This window comes from Agelaius phoeniceus, chromosome 11, assembly GCF_051311805.1.
Source record: "Agelaius phoeniceus isolate bAgePho1 chromosome 11, bAgePho1.hap1, whole genome shotgun sequence".
NCBI classification, from domain to species: domain Eukaryota; kingdom Metazoa; phylum Chordata; class Aves; order Passeriformes; family Icteridae; genus Agelaius; species Agelaius phoeniceus.
The window spans coordinates 21,466,252-21,483,775 of record NC_135275.1 but is presented as its reverse complement, the minus strand read 5'-3'; the positions used below and the strand labels follow the sequence as shown (position 1 = coordinate 21,483,775).

Here is a 17,524-nt window from a genome sequence, read left to right as displayed (position 1 = left end):
GAGCCAAAATGAGGCAATTAGTAAGGGCTGTGACAGCCCCAGCAAACGAGCACGAGGTTTGCACTGGGAGCCAGATGGATATCTTCAATATATTTCTTATTGTCTGCTCGTGGTAATATGTTCAATTAAACTAAATCAGTACTACAGAAGAACCTCTGAATTGCCTGGAAAAAAAAATTAATTGTCTGCTGCAAATTTAATGAAGCTTAACACTTGTGCTATGTTTACAAGTTTTATTTGTTATGAGCAGTAAGTGCTTACAAGAGGAAAAGAAACTCTGAGCTGACTTCATTCAGCAGCCCTAAGAGCAGCCCACTGGAGTTTGATTTTATTACTGGATTGGATTTCATTTCCATCTCTCTCTCTGCCATTCACTGGTTTTGTCCTTAGCAGCTGACTGGGATTTTTTCTTTCCCCAGGAAGAACCTGAGAGCTCTCACTGTGCTGTTCATTCACAGTTCAATGTTTGGCCACAAACCTGTGATAGGAAATGTCCCCAAAGGGGCCATGGCTGCTCACTCTGACCCTCAGCATCATCATCATCATCCTCAGGGTGTCACTGACCCTTCCCTGCTCACAGATCATGGCAGGTGTGGAATCACAGGACCCTGGGACACCCTGAGCTGAAGGGACCCAGAGGGAGCATCCAGGGCAGCCCCTGACCTGCACAGACACCCCCAAATCCCACCCTGGGCATCCCTGGGGGTGATCCCCAAATCCCACCCTGGGCATCCCTGGGGGGGCTATCCCCAAATCCCACCCTGGGGGGGTGATCCCCAAATCCCACCCTGAGCATCCCTGGGGGGGCTATCCCCAAATCCCACCCTGGGGGAGTGATCCCCAAATCCCACCCTGGGCATCCCTGGGGGAGCTATCCCCAAATCCCACCCTGGGGGGGTGATCCCCAAATCCCACCCTGGGCATCCCTGGGGGTGATCCCCAAATCCCACCCTGGGGGGGTGATCCCCAAATCCCACCCTGAGCATCCCTGGGGGGGTGATCCCCAAATCCCACCCTGGGCATCCCTGGGAGGGTTTTCCAAACCTTCCTGGAGCTCTGGGGCTGTGCCCATTCCCTGGGGAGCCTGGGCAGTGCCCAGCACCCTCTGGGGATGAACCTTTCCCTAAAATCCAACCTAAACCCTCCTGGCCCAGCTCCAGCCACTCCCTGGGTCCTGTCCCTGTCCCAGAGCAGGATCAGTTGTGTTTGACAAGTTCACATTCAGGAAATCAGAAGCCAAACTTGCCTCTGAGCAGCCCAGGGAGGGGAGGCTCTGGGGAAAGCTCAAGGGCACAGGAGGCATCTGCTTCTCATTGTGCCACTTCTGTCACTTCAGGATAATCAAAGCCTTTTTTCTCCAGTTAGCTGCCAGAAAAACAGGGATGCTGACAGGATTCACAACAATTTCATCTTTCTTGGGGTGCTCTGGGGCTGCCCTGATCGCTCTGATGACCTCAGGTCCTCACCTGAACAGGGCTGGGACGGAGATCAGACTTCACCTGTCCTAGGTGTAACAAGCTTGGGAAATCAGACTTTTCCTGTCCTAGGTGTAACAAACTTGGGAAATCAGAATTTACCCGTCCTAGGTGTAACAAGCCTGGGAAATCAGACTTTTCCTGTCCTAGGTGTAACAAGCTTGGGAAATCAGACTTTTCCTGTCCTAGGTGTAACAAACTTGAGAAATCAGACTTTACCTGTCCTAGGTGTAACAAGCTTGGGAGATCAGACTTTACCTGTCCTAGGTGTAACAAGCCTGGGAAATCAAACTTTACCTGTCCTAGGTGTAACAAACTTGGGAAATCAAACTTCACCTGTCCTAGGTGTAACAAGCTTGGGAAATCAGAATTTACCTGTCCTAGGTGTAACAAGCCTGGGAAATCAGAATTTACCTGTCCTAGGTGTAACAAGCTTGGGAAATCAGAATTTACCTGTCCTAGGTGTAACAAGCCTGGGAAAACAGAATTTACCTGTCCTAGGTGTAACAAGCTTGGGAATCAGACTTTTCCTGTCCTAGGTGTAACAAGCTTGGGAATCAGACTTCACCTGCCAGTGCTGACACTCAACCTGAGCCCCTCACACCTGCACAGGTGATGTGGGTCAGCACCACACAGCAGCCTGGGCTGCCTGGCAGCTGGGATGAGCAGGGAAGTTGCCTGGAAGTCTGAAATCCTTGCTCAAACCTTGTGTTCCAAGTGCCAGATGGAGCAGAGCTCCTTGCAGGCTGCCAGCACCCCGAGGTGGCTGCAGGATTCCAGCAGCTCAGATTCCAGCCCCAGCCTCTGCTGCAGGATTTCCCAGCCAGGGAAGAAGAATTCAAGGACAAGAAGTGAAGGAGATGCAGCAAAGTGCAGCTCAAGCACTGGGGCTGCCAGGGTTGAGGGAGGGAGGGAGGGGCAGGCACAGCTCTCTCATTTATAATCCTGCCTTCCACGCAGTGCTCTGGGTCATCATTTTACTTAAACCCAGCAAAAGAGCCTTAATTGTGTCCTGGAAATAATTGGTGTCAGTGGAAATAGCCCAATTAGAGAGGAGTATTTTCCTTTGCAATTTCACGGCCAAAGATTGTGGCTTTCCTTGTCAGCTGTGGAAATCAAACCTTCGCTGCTGGTTGTGACTCAGAAGTCAAGAAAGGTTCCTCCTAACTTAGGAATAAGTTTTATTTCTTAAACATGAGAATACATAACATGTTCTCATGAATAAATCAGAGCCTGCATAACTCCATGGCACTGCCTGAGCTTTTTTTGCCTGCAAATCCCTGATTTAGAGATTCTGGAGTAAAAGTTCATACTCTAAATTGACTTTTCCTCCATGAAATTTAAAAAAAAAAAATGTCTTAGACCTGATAAGAAATATTCATTCATGGCTGAACTATGTATAAAAATTGTGTTCAGCAAATGCTAAAACAAAATTTAAGAATAAGAAAACTTCTTGTGATGGTTTCAGAGTTGAGCCTTTATCTTGGTTTTGACACCAGCTGAACACAAACCTCATGTGCTATCCAGAAAAATTATGGACAATTGTCTGGGATTATTCCTTCAAACTCTTCCTCTCTTTTTTAAATTATATTTTGAGCTTTCAACAGCAGGTATCACTTAACCAGGTCCCTTTTTTAAGGCCTGAGGCATAACCAACATGAATTTAGGATTATGTTGAGCAATAAGGAGAGAAAAATAAAGAATTTGCATGACCTTAAACACTGCAGGAAGAAGGCAGAGCTCAGTGACAGAGGGGCCACTCGTGCTGCAAAATGAGCAAAGCACTAAAACATGGATGGGTGGGATGGAAAATAAAAAAAAGCCTGCAGCAGCTTCCTGGGACAGCTTTTCCATGGGAGCAAAGGGGAAAAATCAGGGAGCTCTGGAGAGGGCTCCTGGGAATGTGGAGTGCTGAAACAGGTCAATGGATTTCAGTGGCTGCTGAAATTTTCCCTTGGTTCATGTTCCAAAAGCCCCTCAGCATCTTCATGTGTGCTTCATTCTTCCTCCTGGGGAAAAAGTTAAAGCCCCACTGCAAGGAATCGTTATCCCAGTTACTCCAAACTCAACAGGGCTGAGAACAGCTGGTAAAATTCACAGGTACTGGAATTCACTGATTAAAAACCCCCAAAACCTAAACCCCACAGACACGAGGCAAGCACGACACCAATTCCAAACAATGGATTTTCAATTCTGATCAAATGATGATGGAACAGAGACAGCCAGAGGGGACCATCACATCCCTCTGCCCCTTTCTGCAGAAGGCAAATGCTGTGTCCTAAAGGACTGCAACAAACACAGCAAGAACTCCAGGTTTAAAGGCAGCAACATCTGAAGTCTCTGAAAAGTGACTCGATAATGGGCCCAGAATTTACAGTATTTAATCAATTTTAACTGCAATGCAGCACCTCAACACTCACACAGAGGAAGAGGCTGGGAATGAAAAATGTGCTGTTTTATATGAAATAATTTGAATCACTGTGCTGGACAAAATCAAGACCATCAGTCTATTCAAGCGTGAGGAAAAAATAACCTCCTGACATTATCTTTGTGTTCTTTTCCTGTTGAAGTGCTACAGATTCCAGCAGCAAAAGTTCTCTGCTTTTACTGCCTTGAGCCCTCCCGTGACAGCCCAAATGAGAGGAGCTCACAGCAGCAGGAAAATGTTAAAGGTGCATCATAATTAAAGAGGCAAATAAAGCCACTGGAAACTGCCCCTGTCAGGGATGCACCAACGGGACTGGAATTGCTGCACTCCCCAAGGGGAGCAGGCAGGCACCAACCCCACCAAGCAGTCAGAGATCAGTTTCAGTTGAAATGTATTTAAATCTATGTCTTTATATATCTATTTTTATATATATATATATTTATATATAGCTATGTCTTTAGATAGATATTTATATTTACATATATAATATTTATTTATATATATCTATATAATATAAATATAATATAAATATATATTTATTTTATATATAAATATTTATATATTTATTTATAAATATATAATATTTATTTATATATATAAGGTTTGATGTATTTAGATATATATTTATACCTACATATATATTTATATATATCTATGTATTTAGATATATATTTATAGTTACATATATATTTATATATAAAACTATGAGTTTATATATTTATATTTATATATTTATTTATATTTTTATTTTTATTTATATTTATAAAAATCTATGTCTTTAGATGGATTTCCAGCTGAGCCCACAAAAAGCAGGTGTTTGGGAAGGGGTGCCAGCACTGGGACCAGGAGCTACTCACCTCCAGTCCCCAAAGCAAGAAGTTTTTTTTATTTTTGCTGAAGTAAAAGCCATTTATTGAGCCTGCTGGGAGCACATCCTGCACGCCAGGGACCTTCTCATGCCATGAGAGGAGCACACGGGGCTCAGCTGCTCCCCTGATTTTTATGAACCCAGCTGGGTTGGGATGGGATGGGATGGGGCTCCCCCCCAGCCCTGCTGCAGCCTCTCCTGCTGCTCCCCACATCCCCAGCCTTTATTGCAGCAGCTCCCTGCTCCTCTCCCTGCATTAAACACAAATGAACTCCTATTGTACAGCCTCTGCCTGTTTGCTCTGTTTGTCATTTAATCCCCCTGGTGCTCAGGCAGCCTCTCATCTTTCTGTGTGTTGCAAGAATGGAACATTTAGCCTCAAGTACAGGAAAAATTGAGGGAACAAGATGGAAAATTAATATTTCTATAATACATGGAAACACACACCATGTTTTACAGCGCTCTGAACACTGCCTGGGAAGGAGCTGCTTCTCCAGCCTTACAAACTCAATCCTGCTGTTTAATTTAAAGGTCAAACTGTACAAGCAAGTTTCTAAGATTTCAGGTCTTGGAGGCCAAGAGGTTCTCATTTAGCACCAGCCAACAGAACAAACCCAAAGCACAAGAGCACTGGTCCAGAAAACCACTGGGGTTCACCCAGCCTGACAACAGAATGTTAATGCCCAGCCCTATGGGCACCTGTCAGGATTTGATATTTTTTAAACTGTCTACTCATGCATAAAATGAATATTTATTCATCCCTCTCTGGTTGTTTGCCAGGGAGTTATTTTAAGCTCCTTGCTTCTGGTGTAACATATTCCTCTCCCACTCCCATCCTTGCCTGCACTGTCTCTGACACTGTAGGCATCTCTCCCTGAGAAAGGAAATTAAAAAAAAAAAAAAAATAAGGATAGCCTGCAATATTAATGGAGGAACACAGGAAGGTTAGAAAAAATGTCTTGGCCTTCACAGTTTTTTACTCAATGACATAAGAAGAGTTAGAAAAGAATGCAAGCATACCTTAAGGTCAAGAACCACACCAGCTGTTAAATTAGTCTTTTTGTACACCACAAAACTGAGTTAAAATAAGGAATTCACTCATATTTCTGTCCAAACTCACACATGTTTTACTTAGGGCAGAGAGACTCAAGCATTTCACTCTATAATACAATATTTTACACAGTTCATTTGGAGTTCAGAATAGTTTCTGCTCTTTTATACTTTTTATGGGCCAGATTTTGAAATTGCATTTCTCAGTTTGCTGCTAATATCCACATCTCAGGCTGGAGAGTTTATTCTGTGCTTCATGCACATGTGTCACTGCCATTAATGCAAATGGAATGGAGTCAAAACAGAGCACTGAGGGGGAAAAGACCCTCACTAATCCTTTATCACCTCTGTGGGAAGAAGAGTGATTTGTGGAGCCCAGAAAGGCAGAGATCAGGTACAGCAATGCTGAGGCTGTCCTGGGAGCTGCAGGATATTCCTTGAGCACTGGGAGGGAGGGAGGAGAAGCTACAAAACCATGGAATAACAGAGCCTGGTCACTGCTGCCTCCAGCAATTGGCTTTTTTATGGTGGGAGAAGCAATCCCTGAACTGCAGCTCCTGATTTTCCCCCTGGGGTCTTGCAGCAGGTGGGAAACCAGGACAGCCCCAGCTGTGGGCAAGCTGGAGCTGGGCAGCTGGAACCCCACCCTGCTGCTGTCCCTGGGGAACTGGGGAGGGGATTTGGGGCTGGAATCCCACCCTGGGGAAGGGACTGGGGCTGGAACCCCACCCTGGGGAAGGGACTGGGGCTGGAACCCCACCCTGCTGCTGTCCCTGGGGAACTGGGGAGGGGATTTGGGGCTGGAATCCTACCCTGGGGAAGGGACTGGGGCTGGAACCCCACCTTGCTGCTGTCCCTAGGGAACTGGGGAGGGGATTTGGGGCTGGAATCCCATCCTGGAGAAGGGACTGGGGCTGGAATCCCACCCTGGGGAAGGGACTGGAGGCTGGAACCCCACCCTGCTGCCGTCCCTGGGGAACTGGGGAGGGGATTTGGGGCTGGAATCCCACCCTGGGGAAGGGACTGGGGCTGGAACCCCACCCTGCTGCCGTCCCTGGGGAGGGGGACTGGGGCTGGATTTACCATTTTGCTCCCCAGTTTTGCTCTGGGACTGACAGAGGCTGATCACAGGATGCCCAGGGAATGGCCCTGGGTCCCTGGAGGTGTTCAAGGACAGGTTGGACACTGGGGCTTGGAGCACCCTGGGGCAGTGGAAGGTGTCCCTGCCATGGCAGGGGGTGGGACAGGATGGGTTTTAAGGTCCCTTCCATAATTTTGATAATGGATAAAGTCTTTTATGTTGTTGTTCCCTGAGCAGCCCTTTCCTGGCTGTTTGCTGCAGGTGCCTCTTAGGACAACCCAGATTAGGAAAAAAGAGAATCAGCTCCTAGAGAAACCTAACTCTGGTCCTCTCTGTTCTTGTTTTCAGGGACCAACGTGGGCAAATGCCTCACAAAGGACTCAAAACAACCCCAAACTTGAAGAATTGTTGGGGTCCAAATGCTTCCCTTTGCAGGTTCAGAAAATCCCAGACTGGTTGGGGTTAGAAGGGACCTCTGGATATGTTGATATGTTCCAGCTATAAAAAACCATGGATTAAAATCCACATTGAAACATTTAAAGTATTATCTGTGTACCACAGACACAGCTGACAAGGACAGCCTCTGACTATGATCCATCACTGCAAATGTGTGGGAGAATTAAAACTGACAGCATTAGAGCTTTTTGATTGATTTATCACTTTGTAATCAATGTTTCTTGATTTGCTCTCCAATACAGATTTTTCCCCAAAGAAGAACGAGATAGAGGGTAAGGGTAATAATCTTTATGTTCATGGCCTATAATAATTAATCAGACACTGGACTACTCATCAGGCATGGCAAAAATTAATTCAACACATTTGTCAGCTCCTCTCATTGCTTATCAAATTAAATAACTTTGTCAGATTATTCCTTTAAATATCTTGGTCAAATCACAGCCTCTACTTTTGCAAACAACATTTGACAGAACACGAATCAAAACCCGGCATTCCTGAAACGCTGAAATTCAGCCCTGCAGGAGGAATAATGAAAACAAGCAGGAGCCTGTGCCCCAGGCAGCCCCAACAGGAAGGGTTTTAGTCACCTTTCACCACCAGGCTGCCCGTGCTGCTGGCTGTCCCAAAGTGGTTGGTGGCTATGCAGGTGTAGCTCCCCGCGTCCGCCTTGGTGACGTTGACGATGCGCAGGCTCCCATCGTCCAGGACTGTGATTCTGCAAGGACACAGCAGCACAGCAGCTTTAGTTCCCCCTTTTTATTTATTTTTTTTTAAAGCCTTCACAAAACCAAAGCTTCAGCCTGTGTTTCTTTTGGCTAAGGCTGGTTTAAAAGGTACAAAATGCAAGTGAGGATCTTTGTATCTCAGTGGGTCTCAAACAAAAGGCAGCACTCAGGCTCCAGGTTCTGCAGCAAGGACAGTCCCTGAGTATTTCTTTCCAAACTGCTGATTTTTGTTTTATTTATTAATTGCCTCACTGGAATTCCCTTTATAATCAGGTTGTAGGGCAATAATAGTATCATATGGGGAGAATAATAGTATAATAGTAGCAGTGAGGAAAAAAAAAACAAAATAAGCAAATGTCCTTTACAAATAAAAATTAAAAATTAAAAATAAAAAATTTAAAAATTAAAAAAAATTAAAAATAAAAATTAGAAATAAAAAATTAAAAATAAAAATTAGAAATAAAAATTAAAAAATTAAAAATAAAAAAAATTAAAAATTAAAAATTAAAAGTAAAAATTAAAAAATTAAACATTAAAAATAAAAATAAAACTCAAAAATCAAAAATAAAAAATTTAAAAATTAAAAATCAAAATTAAAAAAAATTAAAAATTAAAAATTAAAAATAAAAATAAAAACTCAAAAATCAAAAAACCAAAAATTAAAAAATTAAAAATAAAAAATAAAAATAAAAAATTAAAAATAAAAAAATTAAAAATAAAAATTAAAAATGAAGTCCACCAATAGCAGTTTGTTCCTTCTGAGTGTGCACTAATGATGGTGGTGCAGCAGCAGCCAGCCCTGCCCTGCCCTGGGAGATGATGCACGACTCCACGGACGCGCTCCATAAATCCTGACTGCATCCTTTACACGAGTTCTCCGTGTCCTCACTCCAGGGCAGCTTTCAGTCCCACATCAGCAGCTGGTGGAGGTTTTTCCCACAGTCTGTGCTGTGATGCTCACCCCTCTCTCTCTCCCTCCATGGCAGCCCCAGCCCAGCCCTGGCCCTGTGGGAGCCTCGGCGCTGCTGCCTCGCGGTGCAGGGAGATGTGTTGGAGCAGTGTCCCCATTTCTGAGGTTTCCCAGCAGGATCATGGCTTTTCCCCACCTCCCTCCCCACCTCTGTGCCTGTGTGTGTCACTCAGGGCTTTGTCTGCAGCAGGTTCCAATGTCCTGTTTCACCCCCATGCTCTGCTCACCTGCACACCTGAGCAGGGGGGGTTCTGCAGTCTCTGGAGGGCAGCAGGCAGGTGGGCATGGAATGTTAATTCCTGGGTGATTCCCCACCCCTATTCCCCATCCTCCTTGTTTTATTTCACAGGAGCACTTCAGGCTCCTCCAGTTCTCTCAATGAGCTTTGCTTCCTGGTATGGGTTTTTATTTTTTCTGCTCTAAGTCAGTGAACACAGAAAACCTGATTTTGCCCAGTAAATCCCATTGGAACGTGAATGACTTGTGCCCTGTGGAGGCATCACCTAAGGAGACTCCAGAAAAACCTTTCTCCCACACTAAAATCACTTCTTTTCACACCATTTTTGTCTCCTCAGAACCACATCCTGCAGAACAATCTGCTTTCTCAGCTTCACCCACTTGCAGAGCTGCATGGAAAATCTTGTATTAATTCCTGCCTTGTCCTGCTCAATTATTTCCCAATTTCACTAAAACAAAGAAGCCTTCCTGCATCCTTAATGCCAGCAGAGCTCTGCACAAGTGGACTGAGAAATCAGGAGGAAAGGACCTCAGCAGCTCCCCAGGAATGGTTTCCTGCTCTCATCAATTCCAGGTCTTCAGGAACAATGGGACCTTCCTGAAAGCTCAAGGTGCCCTTGGCAAGCATTAAAATTCCAATCAGTGCAAACCAGGCCAAGCTCAGCATTGTGCTCCAGCACTGCCCCACCAGGCTCTGCCCTCCTTCCCTCCTTCCACACTTCTGCCACCCCAGGAAAGCCAGACAAAGTGGAGGTTTAGATTATTTCTGTACAGTTGAGGTTTTATTTTTAGTTATTTACGCTTTATTTTCAGCCATATGGCTGCAAGCTATTTACTGGCTTATCTCTTCCATGGATCATTTTAATTGTGCCTGTTGATGAGGCCGGATATAATTTCAAATTCTAATGCCTTTTCTGTCTCTGTCTTTCTCCTGCTATTGCTTTCCTTCTCCCTTGTCTTTATTGCCAGTGTCAGGCTGGTTTTCAGGTGATGAGGACTGGAAAGCCCTGGGGACCCCTTTGGATCAGGCCAGACAATCCAGCTTTGGCACATCTCAGGGTGTGCTGCCTTTATTTCCTTCCCTTCCTAAGCTGAGGCTGCGCTCCCAGGCTTTACCCTGAGCCCACGGACATCCTTTAACCCCAGGCAGGTTTGCAAAGAGCTCAGGAGGGACCTGCCCTGGGCTCTCCAAAGCCCTGCCCCAGAGAGCCCCAGGGATGTTTAATTCTCCTCTGGTCTCTCAGCACCTCCCTCCAAACTCCTGAAAACGAGCAGCATTAAAAGTGACTGATAACTGTACAAGTTAACTGATTTTTTTCCAAATAAATCAGACCATTAAAACCTCTCTGTGACTCATTGATTAGGAGGCCTTATGGTTATGTGGCTCTTTTTGCTGAAGCTGCTTTTCTACAGCGAATGTTTTGTCCTCTAATCTGAATCCAATGTGCTAAAAGTTAACAAATAATTATTTGAACACTTGGAAATTTGTCACAGTTAGTTGAGAGGGGAGGAAGGCCTCTCACTGATATTGCTAATTCCCAAATTTTCTTTGCAGACCTATCTGCATTAAACGAGATGAGAGGCTCATTTCAGTTTGAGTTCTCAAACTGCTAATTGGCTGGAAAGCAAACAAACCCTTCAGCCACAACTTCCAGCAGTTTGGGTGAAAAAGTTCTTCCAAGACACAAAGTTCAAAGTGACTGAAGCACTGCTCAGTGGGCTCTCTCCTCTGAAATGCACCCTCAAAAATGTTTCCTAACCAGATGCCTGGGAAGGCATAAAAACAAACCACATTTCCCATAAACACACACATCAAACAAAGTGCTGGCTGCTGAGTGTGCACCTCTTTAAACCACTGCAAACTCAACAAAGGAGCTACTGACTTGCTATTAAATGTTCTGGGTTCTCTACTAACAGCAGTGGTATCAATAAATAAATATATAAATCTCTCCTGGCACAGGTTAATGAACTGTTCTGCTGCTAACATCACTGCTAATCAGAGCAAAATCAAAGAAGAGAAAAAATATCCGTTAGGAAGAAAAAGAAAAAAAGACAATTCAAGATAGTTTAGCATCCTTATAGGAAGAAAAGTAATCTGTTTTAGACACAGCATTTGTAAGAGAGAATCTGGGGGTCTGTGCTGTCAGCTGGAGATTTCAGGTCCGTAGAGAGCAAAGACACGTCTGGAATTAGGAGATAAAAGCATTGCTTGTTTCCTAAACTGAAGCATTGGGTTCTACTGCACCAAGAGCTGCCTGTGTCAGTGTTTGGATCCCAACTCTTCTGGGGACAAAGGACCTTTGGAAATGCTGCAAACAAAATCCCTCCCCAGCCTTGGCCAGCCACTGCAGCAGCAAATGGGAGAAATCCCTGAACACTTCACAGCACCCCAAAGGAGCTGGCAGGGCCAGGGCTCACAGAGCAGCTCCTGTGACAAGGACAGGCACAAGGGACAATTCAAATATTTCTGAAAAATGGTAATTCTATCATATTTTACCATGCCACTTTTATTAATCCCACAGTCTGCTTCTCATTGCAGAATCAACTGCATTTAGTCTCTAAAATAATTTTTTGTTTTGTTTGTTTTCTTTTTATTTACAAATATCTACACTGTGTTCTTTGATGAACTATTATGTCACAGTCATCAAACCACTATGCTGCAACAATGGAAACACTGTACAGACAAACAGGCAACAAAAATAAATTTTAAATTTAGAAAAAACGCTTAGAAAAAATAGACATCTGCCAGTAGGAAAGCTTAAAACATTTAGTACATACCTGGATGAGTCAGATGTACTCAAATACTCAATGTTCCTCAAAGTGTGATTTAGTTTAACTATGGCTTTGTATTTTGCATTTCAGCAGATTCCCTGCCAGTGCCAGAGGGCAGGGCTGGCTGGGACACCCATCCCAGAGGGATCACAGCTGGCTCAGCACAGCCCCAGTGTCCAGGAGCAGCTGGAGATGGATGGGAGAGCTCATGGCATCCTTGCAGCCGTTTCTCACCCTTTAAACAATGCTTGCCATGCAGTGGGGGTTACTGAAATGATCTCATGGATGTGGTGCTGACAATGAGGCAGAGCTGGAGCAGCGTCAGGGGGAAGAGCAGGGCAGAATCCCCGGGCTCTGAGCTGGTGGTGCTGCTCCAGCTCAGGATCCCCAGCAGCAGGTGTGGAAACCCCCAGCAGCAGGTGTGGAAACCCCCAGCAGCAGGTGTGGAAACCCCCAGCAGCAGGTGTGTCACCTGCAGGAGGGAGCAGGGCAGGTGGGTTCATGGAGCCCACTGCAGCACTCCCAGGAGCAGATAAATATTCCTCAGGCAGTAACACGTGCATTTGGAGATAGAAATTGTCCTGTTGAGCTCAGGAAGAGTTTTATCACCAACTTTGTGAAAATGAGATCAAACCCTTACTTGGAATAGAAGGGAAAGAGGAAATCAGGAAATCTGCCCAAGTCCCAGAGCTCATCACAAACCTGAGTGTCAGTAAGCAGCTCCATGGAAATCTCACCTCTGGGGGCTTGGCTGCATCACCTGCATCTCCCAAAATGTGCCTGCTGCTCAGCCTGGCCTCCTGCTTTGACAGAATATTCCCTTAAAACCCCAGGCTTAGAGCATCCACCAGAACAGGTCACTCTGGAGTTTGATTGAGAACACCTGTGTGGCTCCAGGAGCAACCAGGTCCTGGAGCACATGAATTCCATTCATATTCACGTTTCCACCTTGCAGAGCCAGGGTGGCTGGAGCTCACCTGACCTTGCAGGGCTAAGCCCTGGCAGCAGGAGGAGCAGGGCCAGGCCCTGGCCTTCCCAGCAGGAATGATTCCCAATCTGACCTGACCTTCCCAGCAGGAATGATTCCCAATCCCACCCCACCTTCCCAGCAGGAATGATTCCCAATCCCCAGGAATGATTCCCAATCCCACCCCACCTTCCCAGCAGGAATGATTCCCAATCTGACCTGACCTTCCCAGCAGGAATGATTCCCAATCCCACCCCACCTTCCCAGCAGGAATGATTCCCAATCCCTCCTGATTTCCCAGCAGGAATGATTCCCAATCCCACCTGACTTCCCAGCAGGAATGATTCCCAATCCCTCCTGATTTCCCAGCAGGAATGATTCCCAATCTGACCTGACCTTCCCAGCAGGAATGATTCCCAATCCCACCTGATTTCCCAGCAGAAATGATTCCCAATCCCCAGGAATGATTCCCAATCCCTCTGGATTTCCCAGCAGGAATGATTCCCAATCCCTCCTGACTTCCCAGCAGGAATGATTCCCAATCCCTCCTGGCCTTCCCAGCAGGAATGATTCCCAATCCCACCCCACCTTCCCAGCAGAAATGATTCCCAATCCCACTTGACTTCCCAGCAGGAATGATTCCCAGTCCCCAGGAATGATTCCCCATCCCACCTGATTTCCCAGCAGGAATGATTCCCCATTCCACCTGATTTCCCAGCAGGAATGATTCCCCATCCCACCTGATTTCCCAGCAGGAATGATTCCCAGTCCCCAGGAATGATTCCCCATCCCACCTGATTTCCCAGCAGGAATGATTCCCCATCCCACCTGACTTCCCAGCAGGAATGATTCCCCATCCCACCTGATTTCCCAGCAGGAATGATTCCCAGTCCCACAGCACTGCTCAGCCAGGTGGCTCGGCAGGGATCCCTCAATGAATTCCTCACAGCTTGCCCTCTATTTTTCTGTTCAGCAGGTGGAAACATGTGGCTATGAATGGAATATGAATGGAATATGAATGGAATATGAATGGAATATGAATGGAGTACAAATGCAGAGCATGTGGCAGCCCGGGTGTGCCTCCCCTTCCCGAGGGACCCAGCACAGCCCCAGCACTGCAGATCACAGCTCTGTGCTCCTTCACAGCAAAAGTGCTCAGAATTACAAAGTGACTTTTTTCTTTCTTTTTTTTTTCCCCTCTCAAATGGTTTCATTAGCACTGCTGCAATGGAGTAAGGTATTTTGTTTTCTTATCTAATCATTTTAGCATTTTAATTTATGAAATACAAGCATAACTACCCTTGCTTTCACTCCCGATTAAACACACGCAGCTGAAATATTTCATGCTTAGCCAAGTGAATATTTTAAATATTTTTTTCCCCCACGAAACAATGCTTAGGATGTCCGATCTTTTTTCTATTACAGGGAGAAAAGATGTCTTAGAGCAAGCATTTAAATGAATGTCAGCTGGAAGAAACACACACTGAGTGCAATTTGAGATAAAACTACCATTGATCCCTTCATGTACAGCCTTTGTGGCAGTGGTGACGTGGCTATTGAAAAGAGACACTGGTGCCAGAGTTCTTCTAAGAGATAATCCGTCTTCTGAGAGAGGATTTAGGTTAAATGAACCTGTGAAAAACAGTGTATTTCAGCTGACATGATGAATGGCCTATTGTTTGCTGTGCCTGGGCTGGGGGGCTGGAGGCAGAGAAGAAAGCAGAAGCACCAGGCAGCCCTGACTGCAGTCTCAGCACTGTATTTGTTCCCTCTTTTCCCAGAGTTCCTTGGCAGGAATATCTGGAGCAACTTTTAGCCTGACAGCAACTTTGCCTCATGCCACAACTCCGGGCAATTGCATTATTTATCAAATTGTTTCTATTTCTATCGGACATCTTTGTAGCTGTTTATCACCATTTAAACAATGCTTGCCACGCAGTGGGGGTTATTAAAATGATCTCAGGGATGTGGTACTGGCCATTAGGCTATTTTGGGTAAGCAGTGAAGTTTATAAATCCTCACAGGTTTTACTGCTCAGAGCAAAGCTCACCCACAATCAGGGACACAGCTCACAAGTAGTACCTGCTCATCACTTGGAGAATGGGCTGGCTCAGGGTAATAATAAATAACTCCCGTGGCCCTGGGATGTTGTCCCCAGGTGTGACTCCAACCTTTGTGTAGCATAAATAACTCACAGCCAGGCCAGAGCTTTCTGTTCCCTTCAGCTCCAATAAAACACCCCGAGGCCAAAGCCAGGCTCCTGGGGCTCCCAGCTCTGATTGTGCACAGGGGGAGAGCCCTGACCCTAAACCCCACCCAGCCCCTGCCATGCCACAGCAGCACTTCAGGCTCCCCCTGTTCTCTCAATGAGCTTTGCTTCCTGGTATGGGTTTTATTTTTTCTGCTCTAAGTCAAGTGAACACAGAAAACCTGATTTTGCCCAGTAAACCCCACTGGAAGGTGAATGACTTGTGCCCTGTGGAGGCATCACCTAAGGAGACTCCAGAAAAACTTTTCTCCCACACTAAATTCACCTCTTTTTTTGCAACATTTTTGCCTCCTCAGAGCCACATCCTGCAGCACAATCTGCTCTCTCACCCTTCACCAACGCCAGCCCAAACTCTCAGCACCCCCTCAGCAGGCAGGGCTTCATCCTCATCCTGTCACTCCAGATGTTTCTGAACAGGGGGACAAAGGGACACCACCAGCACCAGGGTGGGACACCAGCACATGCTGAGGGCTCAAAACACCAACCTGAGCAAGGAGGGGACAAGCTGGGTCTGCTCCACAGCTGTCAGGTCAATCCAAGGGGAAGGCAGGATGATCCCTGTGCTGGAGCACCATGAGTTTTCCATTTGAGTTTTCCATTTCCATCCAAACTCCCAACGGAGTGGATTCTCCTGCTGTGCACGCAGCCTCCCACACACCTGCACCCTCTTGCCCTGCTGGCTGTGCCTCACCCAGAGCTGCTGCAGTGTTTATCTGTCTGTGAGGACCTGTCTTTTCATGGTTCACAGGAGAGCCTGAGATAATTTAGAGCCTCTGTCCAAGCCCATTTAATTTAGTGCACGTCTCTCTCTCAGTGAAGGCAGCAGTAGATAACTCCTGCCTTATCCATGACAGCTGACAGGCCTCTTAACAGCAACCCCCCTATAATTAATTTTCAGGTAAGAGCTATATTTGCTCCAAATAAACTGAGGGAAAATCCTGTTGCATTGAGTTCAGTAGAACATCTCCCACTTCCCAATGTGGGAAGCCATTCCCCCTTGTCCTGGCACTGTCTGTCCGTGGAAAAAGTCACTCTCCCTCTTTTAGTACTGACTGATCATAAAAATCTGTCAATAATATTCTAAATAGAAAGAAAAAAGAACATCTTTTACTCAGATAACTAGTTTTGGTATTATAGCAGTGGCCCCTTTGGAAACATCCAACAGCACACTGCCACTGAATTCAGCATCAGCTTAAACCACAGATCTGGCATCCTACATTTGCCCACTATTTTCTTTTTCCACCAATTGTGTATCTGCGGTGACAGAGCAGTCCAAAGCAATAATGCTGCATCCAGCCATTATTAATATCTATAAACACAAAAGCTGTGGTTTGTCATCATCTTCCCTTTGGTCTGTACATTTTTAAGACAAGTCTGAAGTGACAGAACCTCATCCTGATGGAGCAGGGAGGCAGGAGGAAAAGAAGGGAGCATTTACAGCTATTAGAGACTTCATGTAGATTGTTCAGAGATGCCTGGAGTAATAATTCAAATACAAAAATATCCCCAGGTTATCTAAGAAGAACAGTTCTCTGGAAAATATCTTTCTTTAGGGATGCTGATAACAGGAGGAAACAAATGAAAACCAAACACAAGAACTGTGAGGGACCCCGAAGGGAGCGAGGGGGCTGTGGAGAATTTCAAATAATAGAAACCTTTTTGCCTTCTCTCTCCAAGCACTCTTTTTTTTTACTACACACAAAATTAAAATAAATACAGTCAGAAAGCTCATGCCATCCAAATAAATATTTGAGCAAGCAGATTTGAGTAAAGCAAAGCTTTGTTTTTACAACAGCTTTCATTCCTGAGATGCGAGGCAGTGGCAATTTGATACGGGAAGATTCTGCAAGTCCAGAAGGGTCTGGTGCAAAGAGCCAATTTTCCATTGATTTTGGTGGGAAATGAAGACCATCCCCCAGGGAAATGGCCCTTTTGACACAGCCTCTCCAGCTGGCAGTTCATTTTACAGACAAAGCTGACTGATAAACCATGAACTGCGGTGCTGCGATGGCACCACGAGGGACAGGCGTGCTCCGCTCTCCAAACAAAGGGCTCAGGACCTGGACCAGCTCTTCTGGTGGCAGTGGAGGAACAAAATACACTGAAAAGCACTTCATGAAAAGCTGAGCCCTCCCTTTCTCCACAATTAGCCAGCAGAGACACAGCTCTCCACATGCGTCCTCCCGCGCTTGCAAGCGAGGAAAATCCTGTCTGGGCAGCAGCAAA

At 45.7% G+C, this 17,524-nt stretch overlaps 1 protein-coding gene across 4 annotated transcripts in view; it reads right to left on the bottom strand.

Annotated features, from left to right (window-relative positions):
• Positions 1-17,524, bottom strand: part of LOC129124881 (contactin-4) — a 274,201-nt gene that overhangs the window by 26,907 nt on the left and 229,770 nt on the right. For all 4 annotated transcript variants that reach the window (XM_077184664.1, XM_077184663.1, XM_077184665.1 and 1 more), the window contains one exon: positions 7,946-8,073. In XM_077184664.1, coding sequence (XP_077040779.1) covers positions 7,946-8,073 — 128 coding nt within the window. The remainder of the gene's footprint in view (positions 1-7,945; positions 8,074-17,524) is intronic.